The sequence below is a fragment of the Hevea brasiliensis genome, chromosome 4 (genome assembly GCF_030052815.1).
Source record: "Hevea brasiliensis isolate MT/VB/25A 57/8 chromosome 4, ASM3005281v1, whole genome shotgun sequence".
Lineage (NCBI taxonomy): Eukaryota > Viridiplantae > Streptophyta > Magnoliopsida > Malpighiales > Euphorbiaceae > Hevea > Hevea brasiliensis.
The window spans coordinates 14,295,485-14,317,637 of NC_079496.1; the positions used below are offsets into that span (position 1 = coordinate 14,295,485).

At 35.8% G+C, this 22,153-nt stretch overlaps 3 protein-coding genes across 4 annotated transcripts; all 3 read left to right on the forward strand.

The window, feature by feature from the left end:
• Positions 1 to 10,436: 10,436 nt before the first annotated feature.
• LOC110647147 (2S seed storage albumin protein) lies at positions 10,437 to 10,874 on the forward strand. The gene has a single exon (XM_058146237.1). The coding sequence runs from the start codon at positions 10,437 to 10,439 to the stop codon at positions 10,872 to 10,874; it is 438 nt and encodes a 145-aa protein (XP_058002220.1).
• Positions 10,875 to 11,508: 634 nt separating this feature from the next.
• LOC110647160 (uncharacterized) lies at positions 11,509 to 15,211 on the forward strand. 2 transcript variants are annotated; one of them, XM_021800864.2, is made up of 5 exons: positions 11,509 to 11,679; positions 11,987 to 12,084; positions 12,784 to 12,883; positions 13,996 to 14,196; positions 14,905 to 15,211. In XM_021800864.2, the coding sequence occupies exons 1-5, from the start codon at positions 11,620 to 11,622 to the stop codon at positions 15,025 to 15,027; spliced, it is 582 nt and encodes a 193-aa protein (XP_021656556.1). In that variant the 5' UTR covers positions 11,509 to 11,619; the 3' UTR covers positions 15,028 to 15,211. The 2 variants fall into 2 exon arrangements, with proteins under 2 accessions (XP_021656556.1, XP_021656557.1); XM_021800865.2 differs by having other exon boundaries at positions 11,512 to 11,679; positions 14,014 to 14,196.
• Positions 15,212 to 16,279: 1,068 nt separating this feature from the next.
• LOC110647156 (protein NDR1) lies at positions 16,280 to 17,990 on the forward strand. The gene is made up of 2 exons (XM_021800856.2): positions 16,280 to 16,319; positions 16,875 to 17,990. The coding sequence occupies exon 2, from the start codon at positions 17,170 to 17,172 to the stop codon at positions 17,800 to 17,802; it is 633 nt and encodes a 210-aa protein (XP_021656548.2). The 5' UTR covers positions 16,280 to 16,319; positions 16,875 to 17,169; the 3' UTR covers positions 17,803 to 17,990.
• Positions 17,991 to 22,153: the final 4,163 nt, after the last annotated feature.

The window sequence follows — 22,153 nt, forward strand, 5'->3', positions numbered from 1 at the left end:
TTTTGAATTTCGTGGGCTAATGCTGCTGAATTTCAGGAAAATGCGTAGAAGCAGGAGAGCTGCCACTACACCAGAATCAGATGTGCCTGACGAGGTGTCAGCACAGGATGAGGCGCCTGCCCCGAGGAGGCGGAGTAGGAGGCCTAGAGCTGCTCAAGTAGAAGAGCAGCTGCCACCAGTTTAGGATCAGTCGTTTATGGCACAGGGTCCCATGGACCCCATGGCAACTACTCTAGCTAGGTTGCAGAGAACCATCGACATGATGACGCAGTATATGGTCTACCCTTCACAGCAGCAACAGTCCACCGCACCAAGAGGGGAACCTTACAATCAGATAATTAATTTCAAGAAGTTGGTGCCTGGAACTTATGATGTGTCAAATGATGCATATCGATTTTTGGATTCCTGCAGACAGGCAGGAACAGAGTTGTAGTTTACTGATAGAAAACTTATAGAGTGTATGCAACATGTCATGGGGCCTATGCCTAGACAATGGATGAATGACTACATATTACCTTGGATGGAGGGTTTGTCGTGGACTCAGTTTGTGGAACTGTTCATCAATCGGTTTGTGCCAGAAAGCTTTAGGGATCAAAAGCAGTGGGCCTTTGAGGCCTTAAGACAGAATGGCAGGTCTGTAGATGAGTATGCTACAGAATTTCTGGAATTGAGCAGGTATGCCCCTACAGCAGTATCTACAGAAACTATGAAGGTGAGGAGATTCCTAAAGGGGTTGGACAGGAGGTATGCAAACCTGGCCATGATGTCTGATCAGTCTTTTGATGTGGTAGTTGATCGAGCCAGATGGATAAAGATTAGCTATGCTGTGGATGACAGCGGAAGGGCAAAGAAAAACAGAGCAGAGGGTTCTTCAGGTGTTCCCCACATGGGTACTCCAGATAGTGGTGGCCAGAGTAATTTCAGAGGAAGAAGTAGGAACAAGAAGAGTGGTTTTAGACACAAACCTCGAGGGTTCAGCAGCAGTACGGATCCAAAGAAGGTGGTCACGATTCAGATACAGCAGCCTGGTCTGGTTCAGGATCCTCCTTGGCACCTTGTGCACAGTGTGGAAGAGGACATTCAGGACCTTGTATGATGGGTTCAGGAGTATGCTTCAGGTGTGCCCAACCAGGTCACTTTGCTAGGGAATGCCCCATGTTCAGCGAGCTACAGATGGGGTCATAGGGTTCTGTTGCAAATATTCCTCGTTAGTTGTATCCGGGTGCTTCCAAAGATGGCAGTGGGCCTCAAGTACAACAGGGCCAAGGACAAGGGGGACGTGGATTTGGAGGCAGATCAGGAGGTAGAAGTTAGCATCAGGGTTCTGCCACTCAGGTTAGAGGTCAAGCTCGGGTTTTCACCCTAACCCATCAGGATGCTCAGGCTTCAAATGCAGTTGTGGCAGGTATTCTTCTGGTATGTTCCTATGAGGCTAGTGTTTTAATAGATCCGGGTGTTACGCACTCATTTGTCTCCCCTGTGTTTGCCATGAGGTTGGGTAGAAACCCTACAACTTTAGAATGCCCTTTGTCGGTAGCTACCCCACTTAGTGACAACATAGATGTAGATATGGTTTTTTCGGGAAGCCCAGTAGTGGTGGATGGAAAGATCCTCCCAGCAGACTTGGTTCCTCGACCAGTGATAGATTTTGATGTAATTTTGGGTATGGACTGGTTGGCAACTCATTATGCCACTTTAGACTGCAGGAACAAAAAGGTGCATTTTCACATACCTGGTGTGGAAAAGTTTAGCTTTGATGTGACAAGAGCGTGGCTCCATATAATTTGGTGTCAGCAATTAGTGCTAGAAAAATGTTGAGGCGTGGATGTCAAGGATATTTGGCATTGGTGAGAGATACATCTGTAGAAGGTGTTAACATGGAAAATGTTCCTGTTGTCAGAAAATTCATGGATGTCTTCCCTGAGGAGCTTCCAGGGTTACCACCAGGAAGGGAAATAGAGTTTTGCATTGATGTTGTGCCGGGTACAAACCCCATATCAATGCCGCCTTACAGGATGGCACCAGCAGAATTAAAAGAGTTAAAGGAGCAACTACAGGAGCTTTTGGACAAGGGTTTCATACGTCCGAGCACTTCACCCTGGGGTGCTCCTGTGCTATTTGTAAGAAAGAAAGATGGGTCATTGAGGTTGTGTATTGACTATAGACAGCTAAACAAGGTAACTATGAAGAACAAGTATCCACTTCCTCGGATCGATGACCTGTTTGATCAGCTCCAAGGGGCTAGATTCTTTTCCAAGATAGACCTACGATCAGGCTACCATCAGTTGAGAATCAAGAATGAGGACATGTCCAAAATGGCATTCAGGACAAGATATGGTCATTATGAGTTCTTGGTGATGTCTTTTGGACTCACTAATGCACCAGCAACCTTCATGGACTTGATGAACAGGGTGTTCAAGCCATTTTTGGACCGTTTTGTCATCATATTCATAGATGAAATTTTGGTATACTCTCGGACCGAGGAAGAACACGTGTGGCACTTGAGAATGGTGTTGCAGACTTTGAGGGAGCACCAACTGTATGCCAAATTTTCAAAATGTGAATTTTGGCTAGAAAGCATCTCATTCTTGGGACACGTGGTTTCTAGTGACAGCATTCAAGTGGATCCCAAGAAAATTGAAGCTGTAACTGATTGGCTTAGGCCTACAACAGTCACTGAGGTGCGAAGTTTTCTGGGTCTAGCTGGCTACTATAGGCGTTTTGGATAGCGGCTCCCCTAACTAAGTTAACTCGGAAGAATGTTCCATTCATTTGGACAGATGACTGTGAGAAGAGCTTCCAGAAGCTTAAGGAGTGTCTAACCACCGCCCCTGTGTTGACACTACCTATGAGTGGTGAAGGATACACCGTGTACTGTGACTCCTCCAGAGTTGGCCTAGGGTGTGTTTTGATGCAGAATGGAAAGGTAGTGGCTTATGCTTCAAGACAGCTGAAGAGGCATGAGCAGAACTACCCCACCCATGATTTGAAAATGGCGACTGTAGTCTTTGCACTAAAAATCTGGAGACACTACCTGTATGGTGAAGTGTGCGAGATATACACCGACCACAAGAGTTTGAAGTACATCTTCCAACAGAGGGATTTAAACTTGAGACAGAGGAGATGGATGGAGCTTCTGAAAGACTATGATTGCACTATCCAGTACCACCCTGGGAAGGCCAATGTAGTAGCAGATGCTTTGAGCAGAAAATCTTCTGGCAGTTTGGCACACATTTCAGCAGAGAAAAGACCGTTGATTCGGGAAGTACATGAGTTAATGGATCAAGGTTTAATCCTAGATCTTTCAGATGAGGGGGTATTGTTGGCTCATTTTTCAGTGAGGCCAGACTTGCGGGACAGAGTTAGAGTTTCCCAGCACAGAGACCAACAATTGATGAAGATCATAGAAAGAGTACAGCAAGGTGAAGGTGGTGAGTTCGGGTTTGCCAATGATAGCGCCCTTATGCAGGGTTCTAGGATATGTGTGTCCGATGTGGACAATCTCAGAAATGAAATCATGTAAGAGGCACACTATACACTGTACAATGTCCACCCAGGCTACACCAAGATGTACCATGATGTGAAGGATAGCTATTGGTAGAATGGCATGAAGAGAGACATAGTAGACTTCGTGTCCAAGTGCTTGACTTGTCAGAAGGTGAAGTTTGAACACCAGCAACCGTCAGGGAAACTGCAAGAGCTCCCTATCCCAGAATGAAAGTGGGAAATGATCACTATGGATTTTGTGACTGGGTTGCCTCGTACCACGCGAGGATATGATTTGATATGGGTAATTGTAGACCATCTAACCAAATCAACTCAATTCTTGCCTGTGAAGACTATATATTCTGTGGCACAGTACGCCCGACTCTACATTTGAGAAATAGTCAGATTACATGGAGTTTCAGCTTCCATAATATCTGACAGAGGGCCCCAGTTCACTTCTCAGTTTTGGAGAAAGTTGCAGGAGGCACTTGGCACACAGTTGAACTTTAGTACGACTTTCCACCTTCAGACAGACGGACAGTCCGAAAGGACAATCCAAATACTGGAAGACATGATTCGCATAAGTGTTTTGGATTTTGGAGGTCAATGGGATGATCAACTAGCTTTGGTGGAGTTTGCCTACAACAACAGTTACCATTCCAGCATAGGGATGGCTCCCTATGAGGCACTATATGGAAGAAAGTGTAGGTCTCCTCTGTGTTGGACGGAAATGGGAGAACCGAAGGTGCATGATGTAGACCTAGTGCAGTACACTTCAGAGGTAGTTCCTTTAATCAGGGAACGATTAAAAACAGCTTTTAATAGGTAGAAGAGTTATGCAGACCCCAAACGGAGGGATGTGGAGTTTGCAGTAGGCGACTATGTATTCCTGAAGGTTTCTCCAATGAAGGGAGTCATGAGATTTGGAAAGAAGGGCAAGTTGGCACCTTGGTATATCGGACCTTTTGAGGTTACTGATAGAGTTGGAGCAGTTTCCTACTGGTTGGAGCTACCACCCAACCTTTCTCATGTTCATCCTGTGTTTCACATCTCCATGCTCAGGAAATACATTCCAGATCCTTCTCATGTACTACAGCCGGATGTAATAGAGCTAAAAGAGAACTTGACATTTGAGGAGCAACCTGTAGCCATAGTGGACTACCAAGTGAGACAGCTAAGATCAAAACAGATCCCTATGGTTAAGGTTTTGTGGAGGAGTCAGTCAGTGGAGGAGTGCACCTGGGAGTCAGAACGGGACATGCGTAGCAAGTACCCTTATCTATTCAATGTGTAATCATGTACTTTATTCTGCCTTGTGTAAAATTCGAGGATGAATTTTCTGTAAGGGAGGAAGAATGTAACACCCCAAAATTTTAAATTTTATTATTTTATGAGTATTATTGATATTTTAATTTTATTTATATTTTAAGAAATTATTTGAGATTTTTTGGATTTTAAAAATTGGGTTTGATTTTTCGAAAATATAAACTTTGATGATTTTTAAAAATTTATTTAAAGACCATGTGGCAAAACTAAAAATATATTTGTAGTCTACAAATTTTTCTGAGTTTTCTAGAATTTTTTTCGAAATTTTTGGACCTCATTTTCAGTCCCAAGGCAGAGTAAAAATTCAAAATTTTGTATCCTAAATCGAACCGGTCGAATAGAACTGGATCGGATCGGACCGATCGAATCGGACCTGTCTTCTTCTTTTTCTTCCTCCTCCCCGCGCACGTCCCGACCTCCCTCCCCTTCTCTCCCGTTTTCTCTCTCCTCCCTCCTCCCCTTGCCGCGCCGCCGCCTCCCTTGCCAACCCAGCTCGCCGGCGCCCATCCCCAGCCGTCCCAGCCCATCGGCCGCCGCCTGGAATGCCGGAAAACGGTGCCCGAAGCGACGCGACGCCCAAGCACGCCGCTTCGTCTTCCCAGTAGAAATTCGGCCGATCCGGCCATCAATCGGACCGAGTCTTGTGTCTAAATCCATCTATTCATCGAGAGCTTTCCATAGGCACCAAGAACACCGAAATCCATTGAGCGGTTTGTCCAATTTTTGCCAGGGAAATTTTAGCCCATTTTGAGTTTTGGGCTAGATTTCTCTCAAACCGTGAACCTCACGAGAAAATCGAGAGTACCAGAGCGCTCCACTCGTCGAGAGCTTCGCGGCGACATAAATTTCGAATTTTTTGGACACCGTTTTTTAGTGGGTCCCACGGAACTTCGTAGTGTTTTTCTGAGCATTAAATGAGCTTAGAAAATTCCGTAAAATTTATGTACTAACCCCCGTGTTGTGGGCTTCATGTAGGTATCCTCAATTCGTGAAAATTCGATAGTTGTCCGGGTCTGTGAATTTCCAGCCAGACAGACCCGCTACTAGAAAAGTCTCCGAACTGGATCGAGGTTTTGGCTACCCCACCATTGTCAGACATCCCGAGCGCGTTCCGAAGTCAGAATAGGCAAAGGTAAACCCGAACCTTGCTTTTTTGTAATTTTCTAGTGCTTAAATAGGATTAAAAATCCATAAAATATTCTTGGTAGCTCAGAAAATTATGATTCTTTTTGCAATAACCTAGTAATATTGCTAAGGACCGCGGGGCAAAGTTTTAGAATTTTTAGAGCTTGTTTGGGTAGTTTTTGCAAAAATGATCAATTATAAGGACTAAATTGAAATTTTACATATTGTGATGGATGACTGATTTGATAGGCCTAGGAGGGGCTGTGTGATGTGATTGAATTGTGGATATATGAGTTGCGAATATAGAAGTTGTTTTGAGCCCTTTTGCAGGTTGGGTAGGTCATAGGTATAGGGGAGACTCTGCTGGATTTTCGGCACGACTTAGGACGTATTTGATCTTTTCATGATTTGTATTGAGTCAATTATGTTAAATAATTGTAATGTAATTGTCAGGTGAGCCGGGACAGCCTTCTTCCTCCGCCCAGCCGCCACAGTGACCGCTGTCAAGTCTGTGAGTAAAATATTAATTTTAATTATAATTTCGATATTATTATATGTTTAAGCATGCCCATGCATCACTTATATGTATGTATCTATGTAGTTAAACTCTAGGCACATTTTATGTTGTATTCATAACTGTTAAACTGCCATGGATGTTGTTGTGGTAATTTGAAATAGTGTGTGTGCGTTGGCGTGCGTGTGATGTGGTGTGTACTATGGATAGGACTGGTAGTCACGGCTTGAGATCTTCGCTGGGACCCGATCCTTCGGGGGTAGTCACGGCTTGAGTTCTTCGCTGGGACTCCGATTTGGTTTATTAAGCGAAAGTCCGGCTTGAGTTCTTCGCTGGCACCAGGTTGGATTTAAGAGGATCGGCTCCCATATATTATGATTGATATTACTGGGTGTGTGAGTGCTCCAAATTACCTTTTTGCTGTTATGATGTGAATTTATTGCTAATGTTGCATTTCACTCTACAGGGTGCATTAGTTTCAGATAGTTATAGAGATTATGGTTAAAATTGATATTTTACTCTCTGAGTCGAACGCTCACTCTTGTTCAATATTTTTTTTCCAGGCCACAGGAGGATATTTTTGAGATTAACCTGCTTTCTCCCTCGCAGGTTATTTATTCATGTTTGTGTAATTCTATAAATTTTTAGAATTTTCGCATGTGTTAGAAATATTTAATTGATTTGGGTCTGTAATATAAATTGTTATTTTGGACCTGTAAAATTATTATCACATGCATGTTTGATGGACTAGATGAGGGAGCTGAGCCCCCATTTATTTTTATGTTGATATGAGTATGTGGAGGGTGAACTGAGCTCCTCAATTGAGTATTTATTTTGTTTACAGGTCGGGTGAGTCAAAAACTCCCCGTTGAAAGGTCCATTTTGTGGCCGGGCTCTGTCCGGTTGAATTCTTGAAATTGGGCTCAAATGGGCCTTAGAGTTGGGTTAATGAATAGTTAGGCTTACTATGGGCCTCGGGGGCTTTAGGCTGGCCTAGATCCTAGTGCCGGTCCGGCCCATAGGTTGGGTCGTGACATGGTAAATCCCGAATAGAGTGGAAAAGGCATCATACTCAATCTTATAAGAATGGCTTATAACATCTATCAAGATACGCAATTCTATTCTATTATTACTTTTTAGTATCTGCTCTTTTTTTGGCATCTACTGACTTGAGCATCGGATTAACTTTACTTAGGCCACTGATCTTATCTCTTTTCTCGTTATAAGTAACATTAGAACCATTTATTGACCCAAAAATTCCAAGCAACATCAGTATATCTGCAAAGTATTTTACTCTTAATCATACAAAAGACTTGTCTATTTTGCCAAAACATGTGTAGGCATATTCTATCTAACTAGTTATGAGGAGTCAAATATAACAGACAATATCTCCACTGACTCTTGTAAGAGTAGCAATCAACTAGAACATTGTCAAGGCCATTGCGAAATTGAGCATCCACTTGCAACTTATCAATAACATATTTGCAGTCAGACTTAACAATTAGGGAGAAAAAGGATATAGCTAGACGAAGACTAATTAAATGCCACTACTAGAGCTTCTAAGTATAAGGATCCAAAGAGTAAATTTCACTAACCATCCCTAAACTTTAGAGGTTTTTTCATTTTTGTTTTTTGATTTCAATTTGTTAAAATAAAATTATTAAACTTTAATTTTATTTCAAAAAAAGTCCTCTTCACTTATAATAATGAGTTTGTTGGTTCTGATGTCAATTTGATATCATTTTTCTCTTTTTAAAAAAATGGATGGACTAAACTACCCTTCACCTACCTCCCCCTCATTTCTTTTATTGCAACCCACTTGCACGCTACTCTCCCTCTCCATTTCCAGTCCCTCTACTCCCTCTCCAAATCCTTCATTAAAGAGCCGTGCCATGAGACCCATCTAAAACCCAGCTATGGCCCTAAGGTTCAAATAGCTTTCTCTCCATGTAACCCAGTCCTCACTCCATAGCCAGCCACCCCTTCCACCATTTTTGATATCTGCGCCCCACTTTAATTCTCTTCTTAAACCATTTCAAGAAAGCTTTCACTTAAACCATTCCTTCTTCCTGCACTTCTTTTTTGTTCTTTGTTATTCAGTGCCTTAATACCACATGCGCAACATTCCTCTATCCTCACGGTGCTTCTACTCGGTGCTATGATTTGTGAAGATGAAGACTTAAGTCATAACGCAGAGATCCAATTACTCATGATACAGACCCGCCCACAAATGTTTTAACAAAACCATCAAATGAGTAAATTACACTCCATCTAATGTAACATATTGTATTATAGCTCACTGTCAATGCCACTTCCACATTGACACACTCGCTGCTTGCGGATCCTATTCCTGCTTGCCCGTACCAGCTCATTGTCAATGTTGTTTATTTGTTTGTTATTTACTTGGCAGATTGGGACTTGGTTTTGTTGAAATTTGTTTAGTTGATCTGTTATGTTTTTACTCTTTTAAGGTCTCAATTTAATTTACATTTTATTCAAATTTATTGTTCAGAATTCTGTTTTGATTTTGTTGGGTGTTGATCTGTTATGTTAATTCTTTAGATAGGCTGTCTTCCTTATTTATGATGTTCTTATAGTATATTCAGAGATCAAATAATTTTTTTCCCTACCTATTCATATGGCATTTCTTCGTTTTATGGGAACCCAAATCTTTGCAGTCAAGGTGGTTGGTTAATGCTCTCTCCCATGAGCTATATACTGGAAGATTGCACTATATAAATTGTTTATAAGCTATTTGGAGGAGTTATTCTCACTGTGGTGTGAATCTTTCCATTTTACCGCCTACGTGAAGTGTAATTGTGTGCTTCATATTGTATTCTTCAACTTTGATGCATATCGATGTTACTACTATACATAGCTAGATTACTTTTTTCATTCATAGCGAAAAATTATCATTTTAAAGGGAGAGAGAGAGAGAGGACAATAAAATAATTAATTTAATAATTTTAAATTAATAATAAATAAATATATCTAATTAATAATTTTTGTAATAAATTTAATAAATAAAATAATTTTATTGATAATTAATTATTAATTAATTTAGTCATAAAAACGAGAGAAAAAATGAGCAAAATATTATTTTTCTTTTTGAGAGACAGGTAAAATAGTAATTTTATGACTTTTTAACCTATAAACTTACAATTACATGTAACAGTGATTATATTGAAATAGAATTGAAATAGTAATTTTATGACTTTTTAACCTATAAACTTATAATTACATGTAAGAGTGATTATTTTAAATAAGAATTAAAGTTGAGTGATTTTATTTTAACAAATTGAAGTTGAAGGATAAAAATGAAAAAACTCCTAAAATTTAGAGAGTTGGTGCAATTTCCTCATATCAAAATCACCAAACATTCGTTTTTATTTAATAATATATTTAAAGAGAGATATTTTTTCAATAATAATTTTAACACTAGATAAATTTTTAATTTTTTTTTTTAAATATTATCAAGCATCTGGATTAGTACTATGGAATTGATCCCTGGATGAATATTACTTGCAAGTGAGAGAAATTGTATGAAATAGAACCCCAATTGATGACTAAACAAAATTCCATATAACAAACAAATTAAAGCAATTGTGAGAAAGCAGATGCAAAAATTAGACAAAGTGAAAATCACTCGAGGCCTAATCACTAACAAACGATTCTCTTAGGGAACTGAACAATTATAATGACCCCATGAGCTTCGAAACCAAACAAAACTAGAATATATTTCTTGCTGTAAAGCTGTCTGAGCTTTGCTCTCATATATATATATATATCTCGTTTGGCAGAATTTGCATGCAAATCTACGTGTAAGATTCACGCAGACCACCAAACCATTTGTAGCCACCCCATCGAAACACCCGAAGTGACTAGCCATTCCATCTTCCACGTTCTCTGCATGCACACCAAAAATCCCCTATAAAACCCGAATGATGAATATCCTAATCAAGAGCATGCAGCTCTCTGTGCAAGAATGGCAAAGCAAAAGCACATTCTCATCACAGTTCTCTTGGTCATCATAGTCAATGCATCCGCCTACAGAACCATCATCACCACTGTGGAGATTGACGAACCCAAGCCCCGAACCAGAACCCAGAGTTGCCGCCAGGAGGTTGAAGAGAAGGACTTAAGCTCCTGTGTGGACTATATAGGACAGTCGAGGAAATCACCAGTCCTGGCGCTGCAAGGAGTAGAAAACCAGCAGGAACAGGTCCCTAGGCAATGCTGCAGCCAAGTAAAGCAGTTGCGAGATGATTGCCAGTGTGAGGGAATAACGTCTGTTTTGAAGCAGCAGCTGGAGAGGGAAGAGGTAGGAAGAGAAGAATATAAGCAAGCGGTGCAAAGGGCAAACAATATAGCCTCTTCCTGTGGCTTGAGCCAGCGCTGCCAAATCCAAGAACCTTGGTACTAAACCACATCGATCGATGTGCAGATAAATAAAGTTCCCGATCATCGACCACCAAGTCATGGTTGCGTGAGAAATGTGTATGTATAAAACTAAGCACATCAAAGTGCTTTTTCTGAGCGTGCCGTCTTGTAATCTTGCCCCCAGTTTTCCTGGTGTCCTGTAATAATAAAAGCTGCGAGTGTTCCAGTAAAGTCAATTAGACAAAATATAAAATTTATCTACTATTTATAAAATATTTAAATAATCTCAAGTACACTTAGATCGAGTGTTCTATCCGCGTAAGCTTAAGCTTCGTGAGTGCCCTTAAGCTGTCTCAGCGCATTCTTTAGGCTTAAACGTTTCTCGACGTTTTCATTATCTTAATTACTCTTTAATTTTTTTTTTAATTTCGTTACGGCTTTCACCTCAGTTTTAAAAAGTTTAGCACATAAAAATTAAAAAAATATATAATTTATAAATAATAATTTTTCTCTTATAATTAGTTGGGTTTGTTTGAATAAAAAGTAAAAGTTGTGATGTTTAATTGAAGAAAATATTTTACAAGGAGATCCATGCATATTTGCTTATTTATTGAACAGGAGCTTTTAGCCCAAGGCTCGCTTGGGCCTTACACTGAAATTTGCAGGCAGCCCATCTCATTTCCGCTATAGAGGAATAGTAGCGATCTGCTCGCGGTCGCAGAGCCGATCGAATCGAAGACATCAAAAACTTCTCTAATAACTTTCACAGTCTAGATCTCTCAATAACAATGGCTCCTCCTGGTGCTCCCCGATCCGGTGATGCAATCTTCGCTAGTGTTGAGCGCGTGGTAAGCTAGATTTCTCTTTGTTTTCCTTTGCATATTTCAGTAACCAAACGGAAAACTCAAGATTTTGCTTTCATGTTACCGTCCTTGTCGATTCCTCTTGTTATTTCTGATTCGTTTCCGGTTTTCTTTTGTCAATTTTTGTTCTCCATGATTGTTTAATTGGGTTCCGTTAATTTCTAGAATTTATTTGGATATTTGATGCCCTTCCATTTCCTGCAACTTTCTCTCTATCCAAATGGAACTTTTCTATTGGGATTGGAGACTGTTTTAGATTTGTTGTTTGATATTGGGTAGTGAATTTGTGTAGAATGCGGAGCTGTTTACATTAACCTATGGGGCGATTGTGCGTCAATTGCTTACGGATCTGGAGGAGGTTGAAGAAGTCAACAAACAGCTAGATCAAATGTACGCGTTGGTTATAATCTCTGCTCAACTCAATAATGTCTTTGTCGTTATAAAAGTTGAATACGATGTCAAGAATTAAACTATTGAACTTGCTCATTTGTGATTTTGGTGAGAACTGGGACATTCTTTTGTGGTTTTAGAGCTGAACCATGAGGAGTTATTATCACTATAAAGGATTAGTGTATGAGCATAACTAGTGGAATGATGCTCTTAAAACCGCAATATTATTATGCTTATGTTCACATATACGTGGTAGTATTTATGTTTTCAATTGCATCTATATGCCAAACTATATGAAATCAAGGGACTAGTGTGGGAAATCAGGAAATAGTCATGTCTTACTACATTTTTGCATGCAGGGCCTGGTTGTATTTATCATTGCATTAGGCAATCATAAAACTGGCAAAACTGCTTCTTGCATTTGCGTGCATGCATGTGAACATGATCATACAAAGATGGATTGTCATAAGTATGTTCTTCATTTGTTAAACCTTGGAACTGAGATCAAGGATGGGGAGTAATTATGTATTAGTTACCCTTAAAATCCTGTAATTTAAAACTTCTCGTTTAATCTTGCCCAGTTGCCCTGTTATCAGATTTAGGTTTTCAGATGATACTGTAAATTAGATTTTTCTTCATGAGGTGATTATGCAATGTGGATTTTTAACTCTATCATTTGGCTATGTTATTAATTTGCAGGGGTTATAACATTGGAATTCGACTGGTTGATGAGTTTCTGGCAAAATCTAATGTCACCAGATGTGTGGACTTCAGGGAGACAGCTGAAGTAATTGCAAAGGTCTGTGTACGATATTTGATTCAACATATAACAATAAAGTCCATTTCCCTAAATTTCTTCTTGATTATTTTAATACATTTGTTTGTTTCGAAGTTCAAACATGGCTTCTGCCTATCAACTCATGCTGTTGCTAAAATATTATTGATTTATTTCTTTTCTAATTCTGTAAACAGATTATTGACATCTCTATTATCTTTATTTTTGTTTCTTTTTGGTCTTTTTATAGAGTGAACAAGTTGATGATGTAAAAAGATGGGAAAAGGTTGAGTTGGTGGATGAAGAACTTAGTTTGTAGTATAATTGAACTGACGACTCATCTCTTCAAACTTATTTTGTCATATACTAAAATATGAATTTATGTAGATTTGATAGTTTTTTTTCCATCATTGAAATTATCTATTGGTGTTAGGCACCATTGATCTAGTGTGTGTTAACTGTCTGTAAACTGTAATCATGCTTGATAGTATTTAACTTGCTGCTGACTGCATGCAAAAAAAGATGTAGGTAGGACGGGTAACAGTTTTTTTTTAAATCAAATTTAAGGGAGAAGATATTCTATTGCTGAGATGAAATGTAAAGGAGCAAAAAGAGGTTCTTATTTGTTATCTTCTTGGATGCACCATTTTGTTGACAGATTTGAGAGATGCCTTTATCTGAGAAGTAAAACCAGGGTGAGAATGCATGTCAGAAGGCATAGGCAACAAAAAACACTAGGCTTGAGATATCACAATGTTAATCTTTTTCCTGTTCCTCTCAATTTGCTCCCATGTAACTCTTTTCTCTCATAGTACTTCTGTTTGTCTTTCCATTTTGGGTCCCAAAATATTTTATCCAACTCCACCTTGGAGTTATAGTAGTTGTGTAATTTACAGAATTGTCATTCAAACTAAATTGACCATCCTGGTGGCAGCTGCAGACTAATTTCTAATATTCAATAAAGGGATTACTAATCCTAGAATGGTTGTGATTGTGATGGAATGCCTTTATATTTTGTTCCTTTCTTTCTGTAACTGGTGTATAAGTGTATTGTTGGCCATGACATATTCATTTGTAAAGTCAAATTATATTTCAGGTTTCTCTTTGAAATTGTGGAACAGAACTTTTTCATATAGCACATGGCTGTTATACAGGTGGGTTTCAAAATGTTCCTAGGGGTTAGTGCATCTGTGACCAATTGGGATGCTGATGGGACATGTTGTAGTATCATTTTGGAGGATAATCCCTTGGTAGACTTTGTTGAGCTTCCTGACACATGTCAAGGGCTATACTACTGCAACATTTTAAGTGGAGTCATTAGAGGGGCATTGGAGATGGTGAGTGTCTTTCTCTTCCAACACACATTGCAATTTAACATGCCCTTTGGACTACACCACAACCCCCTCTCCCCTCCCTCTCCCCCCCCCCCCCCCCCTTCCCTCCTTCCCCTTCTCTCTCTCTCTTTCCTTAAATTTTTGTGGGTTCTTTTTGAATTGGTATAGTAAATGGCCATATAACAGTAGATGCATAGTCTTATACATGCTTGCATGTGCTGTTAGTTTGTCAAGTAAATTATGCAGTTCAGGTTTTGTTGGATGATAATAATTCTTTGTGTTAATAGCATCACTTAAAGCTAAAAATGCCAGCTTAGTTAAATTTTACAAATGCAAAGCAAGAGTTATCTAGTGATTGAATGTAGTACTGGAGATTACAGTTTTCTTTTATTTTAACTGATGAGTATCATTTTGATTTTCTATTAGATGGAAGTGCAGGTTTTTTAAGAAGCTTCCATTCTAAGTATTCGCTTTGAAATGGTAGATTGCTGGATGTAGCAGACAGTATGTATTGTGATCTTATTAGTTAGGAAAGATAATATGTTTATTGCTTTGGATTGAACCAGCTTGAGATTGTGCAAATAACACTTTGGCCTAAATTTTACCTTCTTTTTTTACTTGAAAAGTAGAATTATGATACTTTAACTGTCACTTCTTTTTCTCTACTTTTTGTCCCTTGTTTTAGCAATTCGTGTAATCTTTTGGTTTTAGGTGTCAATGAAGACAGAAGTGACATGGGCTCGTGATATGCTTCGAGGTGATGATGCGTTTGAGTTGCAGGTGAAACTTCTAAAGCAAGTCCCAGAAGAGTACCCATACAAGGATGATGAGTGACAACTTGTGTTACCCTTTCATGTGTCTTGTATACAGTTAATTACTTTCTATCTACACCTAAAGCATAGAATATTTACATCATGTTTTCTTTGAATATGTGATTCACAAGAGGTTTGAATTGATTTAACTTAATAGTTAGTAGTTGTATCATTTTTTATGAGTATGATTGAGGACATGCATAGTATGATTGTGTTGGTTGATTTGCAATTATGTTTTGGAGTGCATGAGGATCAGTTACCAACCTTTTATGTTAGAGAACCATAGCTAGACTTAGTCTGGCTGGACCGAACTTGAACTACTGTCCTGTAATTTGATGTTTTGATGAGCCATAGCTTGATGCTTTGTTTTTGAAGAATTTATGGGTTGGTTGTATCTACTAATTGATGGTATGAGCTTAAAAATAATAGATATCATGTCATGGCGTCTGTATGCAAATTCACTCCCTTGTAGTTTTCTAAATTTGCTAGGTAAATTCATGTCATTGACCTTTGCTTATTGCCAACACTTATATTTTGGCCAACTATGATCATAGTATTTAACCTCCATCAGATGCATTATGAGTTATGTCATTTACATTCGTTCATTCATTATTACTCCTCCTCTTGGCCGACTCGATCCCTGAATTAAATCAATTTGATTCATTTTTCGATGACAGCCAGGAAAGTGGAAAATGGAAATTGAACGAAAGGGTAAACAAAACGACAAAATAAACTGAAGGGTGGGTGCGTTGCTTTTCTTTTGGATTTGGCCCACATGTCGTCTGGCTCAGGGGAGGTTAAGCTATAGCTTCTAAGCAGGGCTCTGATCTATTCGTAAAGATCAGGCTTGACCTAGAGCCCTTTGGCAACGCTCATTGGGAGTTCCAAGTAAGCCCACAACCACACAAGAAACTTAATTACATTTTTCAAATTGATTTTTTTTTTATTTTTAATATAAAATTAATTTTTCTCTTAGCTGAATCATTATTTTGTATTTTTATATTCGAATTTTTCCAGGCATGCGTTTACAACTTTTCAAAATATATATAATGATTTTCAATATATATAATTTTTATTACTATATATATAAAAAAGTCCATTTTTTAAGAAAATAATCATAAATTATACATTACTCCTATGTTTACTAAACTATAATGTAATCAATTTTTTTTATTAAAATTAATAAAAAAAAATTATTTTTAATATTTGTTCGTTATACCAAAAAAAAAATGTTCCTTGCACAAGCACATAAATTTGCAAGATTCCAGGAGGCAATGGGTACTTGTTGCCCTGGTCTACATCCTTACGTCATTGGTCTGTGTAGGGCTGAGCACAATACGGTTCAAATTAAAAAATCGAATCAGTTCGGTTCAATCGGTTCGATTTTAAAAGTTAATAGGTTCGGTTCGGTTTTAATTTATAAAAATTTCAGTTATTTCGGTTCGGTTTGGTTTTGAAGATAAAAAAATCGATTAAACCGAACCGAATCGAATAGTGATTTATATAGTCAAATCGAACTAAATCGAATCGAATTGATTTTTGAATTAATTTATTTTTATGGAAAATTTATGAATTATATTTAATTATATATATATTAATTATTTAATTTCATTGATTAATGGTTATTAGGTTCAAACCAAAGTTAAAATTAGACCAAATAACTTGAAAATCAAGTTTAAATTAAAAAATCAATCAAAAATCAAACCGATCAGTTTTAAATCGAACCGAACCGAATTAAAACGGTTCGATTTGATTCGATTTTTCACTAATTTCAGTTCGATTCGATTTCTAAAATTGACGATTCAATTTTGATAATTTAATTCGATTCGATTCGATTCGATTCGGTTTGAACCGATTGCTCACCCCTAGGTCTGTGTAGTCAAACAGCTGCGTTTCCTCACCAAAGTAAATTACCATTGGCCAGAATGGAAAGCCGAGGCACAACCACCTGTAGCTTTATCCTTACCCACAAAAGCATGAAAATGAAGATACAAAACCAAGGACACTCGAGTAGTCTTCGTCGTCGTCTTCTTTCTTTTATAAAAGGGAACGGAGCAGGGAAACAGCTTAGGTCTCAGCAACCAATCTAAATTCTAATCCTGCATACGCTTGATCTTCTTCGCTTTCTCTGATTAGAATCTTTTAAGGGATCCACCGGAAAACCATGCCGGATTCCGGTGGTGGTTGCTGCAGGTGCTGTTGCAGCTTCATATTCACTCTAGGCCTAACAGCTCTGTTCATGTGGCTAAGCCTGCGTACCTCGAGCCCCAAATGTTTACTCCAACGAATTTACATTCCAGCACTTGACAAGACCCTAAATCCTCCAGGAAACACCACTCTTTTCTTTGAGCTCAGACTGGAGAACACCAACAAAGACAAGGGAGTCTACTACGATCCAGTAAACGTAACATTTTTTGACAACCCAAACAGGAATCACTCTATAGGGAATTTCACCATCGTAAAGTTTTATCAAGGGCATAAGAAGAAGGCAACGAAGGGCGGTGATTTTAACGCCAGTGGACTTGACTTGGCAGCGGTTTCGCGGGAGATTTCTAATGGGTCAGCGATTTTCCAGGTGGATATGGAGACTTCGGTGAGGTACAAGATTATGGCATGGAAGACAAAGAGGCATAGGATCATGGTGGGAGCCCGTGTGAATATCAGCGATCAAGGAACTCAAGTCAATCCCAAGAAGCGTATAAAGCTGGGTTCAAGTGCAGAAATGATTGGGAGTTCTTACGGGAAAACAATTGGGAGTTTGTCACTTTTTTTTTTCTTAATTTATGGTGAGTTTTAATTATTTTTTTTCTTTTCTGGAATTTCCAAAATTCGAGATGCTTATTATTATTATTATTATTTCCTTGTGGGTATATTTGAAAAATGCTGTTGTTATTAACTGATTGTTAGAGCAAATTACAAAGGAAAATTAGGAGTTTATGGAGTTGAAATTGGTAAAAATGTGTTTAAGCATTGCATTTTATTGAATTTTTTTCGGTTTGTATATATGGTACATATAGAATTTCAATTGAATAAAGCCCTCGTTAGTGCCAAAGGAATAAAAGAAGCCGTGGGAGGTACTGGGTTTGCTTAATGGATGGTTCAAAACCCCAAATTAGCTGGAAATAACGGTAGCAATTGCAGAGTTTATATATATATATATATATAATAGTTTCTAAATACCTGAATTTAATTTATATATTTTTTAAAATGTCTCATCTCACCTTTTATAAATGTCTCGTAATACATTTATATATCTCTAACTCTTATAAAATGAAATTATGATACCCTTCAAATTATAAGTAATAAATTATTATTTATTAAAGTTCATGCTCTTTAGTTTTAGGCTATTAAGAATATTTTAATTTCACTTTATATGGTTGAGACATATCAAGAGATATTTTAAAAATTTAGAGTGTTACGATATTTTTTTGGTAAAATTCAGATATAAAATAATATATTTAACCTTTTTAAAATTAAATAATTTAGCCTATGAAATTTAATAAAGCTTATAATTTAATCTTCTCACCTAATTTTCTATCTAATTGATCTTAACTTGTAGTAAAAATATCCAAATACCCTTAACTTTATATATTTTTTAGCTAAAATATTTGGTCTTTAAAGTTTGTATTGTATATAAAATAACCAGTCGATCTATACTTTGTAAACAAAATATTTCTTTAATTTAAATTTTTTTATTTATAATAAAAAATTAAGGTTTAAATTATTTAAATGAGAAAATGTATACCATGATTAAGTCTACCTTTTTAAACAAAGCTTTTTAGATATCATGTACGAAGAAAAGTAAACTTCCTTGTAGGGGTGTGCAGTTTTCGGTTTAAATCGAAAAATCGAACCGAATCGATTAATTAGGTTTAATCGATTTGATTTTAAAATTTAATTGGTTCGGTTTATAATTTTGATAATTTCGGTTAATCGGTTCGGTTCGGTTATTTTCATAAAAAAATTAAAAAAACCGAACCGAACCGAAATTATTAATATATATAGGAAATCAAAAAAAAATCGAATCAAATTGAATCGAATCGAATCGAACCGAACTGAAATCAAAGAAAATAGAACCGAACCTATAGATTTTTTAGTTTTGATTTCTAATTTTTTTTGTTTTTATGTTTTTATTATTTAGATTTAATGTTAAAAATATGAAATTTTATAAATTTCTGTTTGATCGGTTCAAAACCAAACCGAACTGAAATTTATCAGTTCGATTCGGTTCGATTTTCTCTTATCAATCGGTTCGATTCGATTTTTAAAATTTTCAATTTTCGATTTTCGGTTTTATCGGTTCGGTTCGGTTCGGAACCGAACCGACCGTTTGCACACCCCTACTTCCTTGTAAGGGTAGAAAACTTTCTTATTTATTTTATATTATCAAATTAAATTTTCGAAAAAATAGGTTATTTTATTTTTCTTAATCATGGGATGTAATTTATGTACGAGAGATTTAATAAGTTGCATTTTTATTTTTAAGTATAATATAATTTATTAATTTATTCTTTAATTTGATATACTTTAATATTGTGTTATTTATGAATTTGAATCTATGGATTTTAATTAAATATTTTATTTAGAAAGATTAAAATTGCCATGATTTTAACGATGATTCATCCCTGTCACTGAATTTTGTGTATTTTCTTTTCTTAAAAAAAATAAATTTCACTTTAATTCAAGATAAATATAAAAAAATTAAAAAAAATAAAGATTTGAAACAACAACATTAATCATGTTACTTGAAATTCCAATTCAACTTGATAAAATTTTTTATTAAATACTCATATTTATTTAAAATTTAAAAATTAATTTTTTAATTAAATTCTAAATTTGAAATTCAAATTTATAAATCTAAGTATTATGGAAATTATTATTTTTTACATTTTAAAAATAAATTTAGTTTATGAAAAATTAATTTATATACTAAATTAGAGATTTTGAGCCAAATGGCCTACATTCAAGTTGGTTGATGTTTAAGGGAAAGAAAACTACTTCAATTTGCTCCTGTAAGAATATTTTCCATATTAGGAGGCCGTAATAAATATAATGTAATTAAATTTTTATTAAATTTTAATAACACTATATTATGGCATAAGCCTACCACACATAATATAAAAGTAGTCCATTTCTTTTATTAAGATAACAGTGAATTCATTGCATCTCTTTATTTCATCTCCCCAAAATTTCTATTTGTTTGAATTTTTTTATTATATATATATATGAGATGCGAGAATGAGTCAATAAAGAACAAGAAGTTTAAAGAAGTACTCTAAAGTCAAAGGGCTTTAAGTTAAATAGAACGAAAATAGAATACATGCATTGCAAGTTCAGTGAAGACCGAACTAGTTTTAGAGAATGAGTTAGTTTTGATGGAGTGGTATTACCCCAAAGTAATCATTTTAAATATCTCGACTCAATCCTTCAAATAGATGAGGGATGTGAGGAGGATGTTAGTCATAGGATTAAAACTAGATGGTTGAAATGGAAACGTGCCACGAGAGTTATATGTGATCGTAAGATTCTCAATAAATTGAAAGAAAAATTTTACCGTACAGTCATACGACCCGCCATGTTATATGGTAGTGAGTATTGGGCAATAAAAGAGTTATATGTGTCTAAGATGAGAGTTGCACATATAAAAATGTTAAGGTAGATGAGTGGCTATACTAGACTAGATTTGAGAGTATTAGAAAAAAAAAAAAAAAAAGGTAGGAGTTGTGCCAATTGAAGATAAGTTAAGAGAAAAGAGATTGAGGTGATTTTGTCATGTAAAGCGTAGACATACAGATGTTCCAGTTAGATAAGTAAATCACATTGTATTAGAAGATAGAAAAAAAATAAGAAATAGGCCTAAACTAACTTAGAGGAGAGTAGTACAACATGACCTAAAAGCATTACACATTTCTGATGATTTATCCAAAATCGTTTAGAGTAGAGAAAAATAATCCATATAGCCTACCCCAATTAATTTTTCAGATAAATACTTAGTTGAGTTGAGTATATATATATATATATATATATATATATATATTTGCACTTTTAAACTTTAATTGAATTAAAATTAAATGAATGAAAATAGTGCACCATCCATCAAAGTATGAGTTCAATTTGACTCAAAAGGGAGAGGTTTATCAAATTTAAATCTTCAATCATTAGGAGGAGAAGGGAAAATTATAAGATATTTTTAATACACATAAAAGTGTAATGCTTTTAGTGTACATAAAAGTAGTACTCTCTCTCTCTTCAGAAAAATTGTCTCTCTTTATAATATAAAGAATGAATCTCATATGATTATAAAAAATAATGCATATGCATTGGGTGCACCAAATAATTTCTTTATAGATTTTGAGAGTCAAAAATCATGATGGTTTGATATGATCACACATTTTCAATGACAATAATTTACAATATCATTGTTTTATTTTTATTATTGACTTAATTTTTGAGCTTCTTATTTTTAATTAATGAAATTTTATATTTATAGATTTAGTCTCTTAATAGGATATTTGTCTTAGTTTATAAAATTGTTATAAACCATTATTTTAAGTTGACTTATTTGTTTAACATAATTTTGGAGCTTATCATCATCATTTATAAGAAAAAAATAATAATAATAAGTTGAGAGAGATGAGCTTTTCATCTTTGTGCTTATAAGATATTTATAAATTAGTTTGACTAAATATTTTACTGTATTACCCTTATCTAATTTCATAATTCTATTATATATTTTTATTGTATTTATTTTTATTTTCATTTTAATAATTTTATTTTTCCTCGCAATAATTTAAATAAATTATTTACTTTTTAATAAATTTTAAAATTATTTTTTAATAATTTTAATAAAAATTGTATATAAAATTTTTTATTTAATTTAAAATTAAATTATATTATAATAAGATTTAAATATATTTTGAAAATATTATAAAAAATATTGAATTAATATAATTTATTATTTAAAAAAATAAATTGACACTTTTTGAGTCATTTTAATAATAAATATACTTGTAATTTACTTTTTATCAAATTATTATTTATCAGCCACTTATAAATACTTTAATTAAATAAAAAAATTAATATTCATAAATTAAATAAAATACTTTTTAAATCTAAAAATCACATAAGCCTAAGGCTATCCTCTTAAA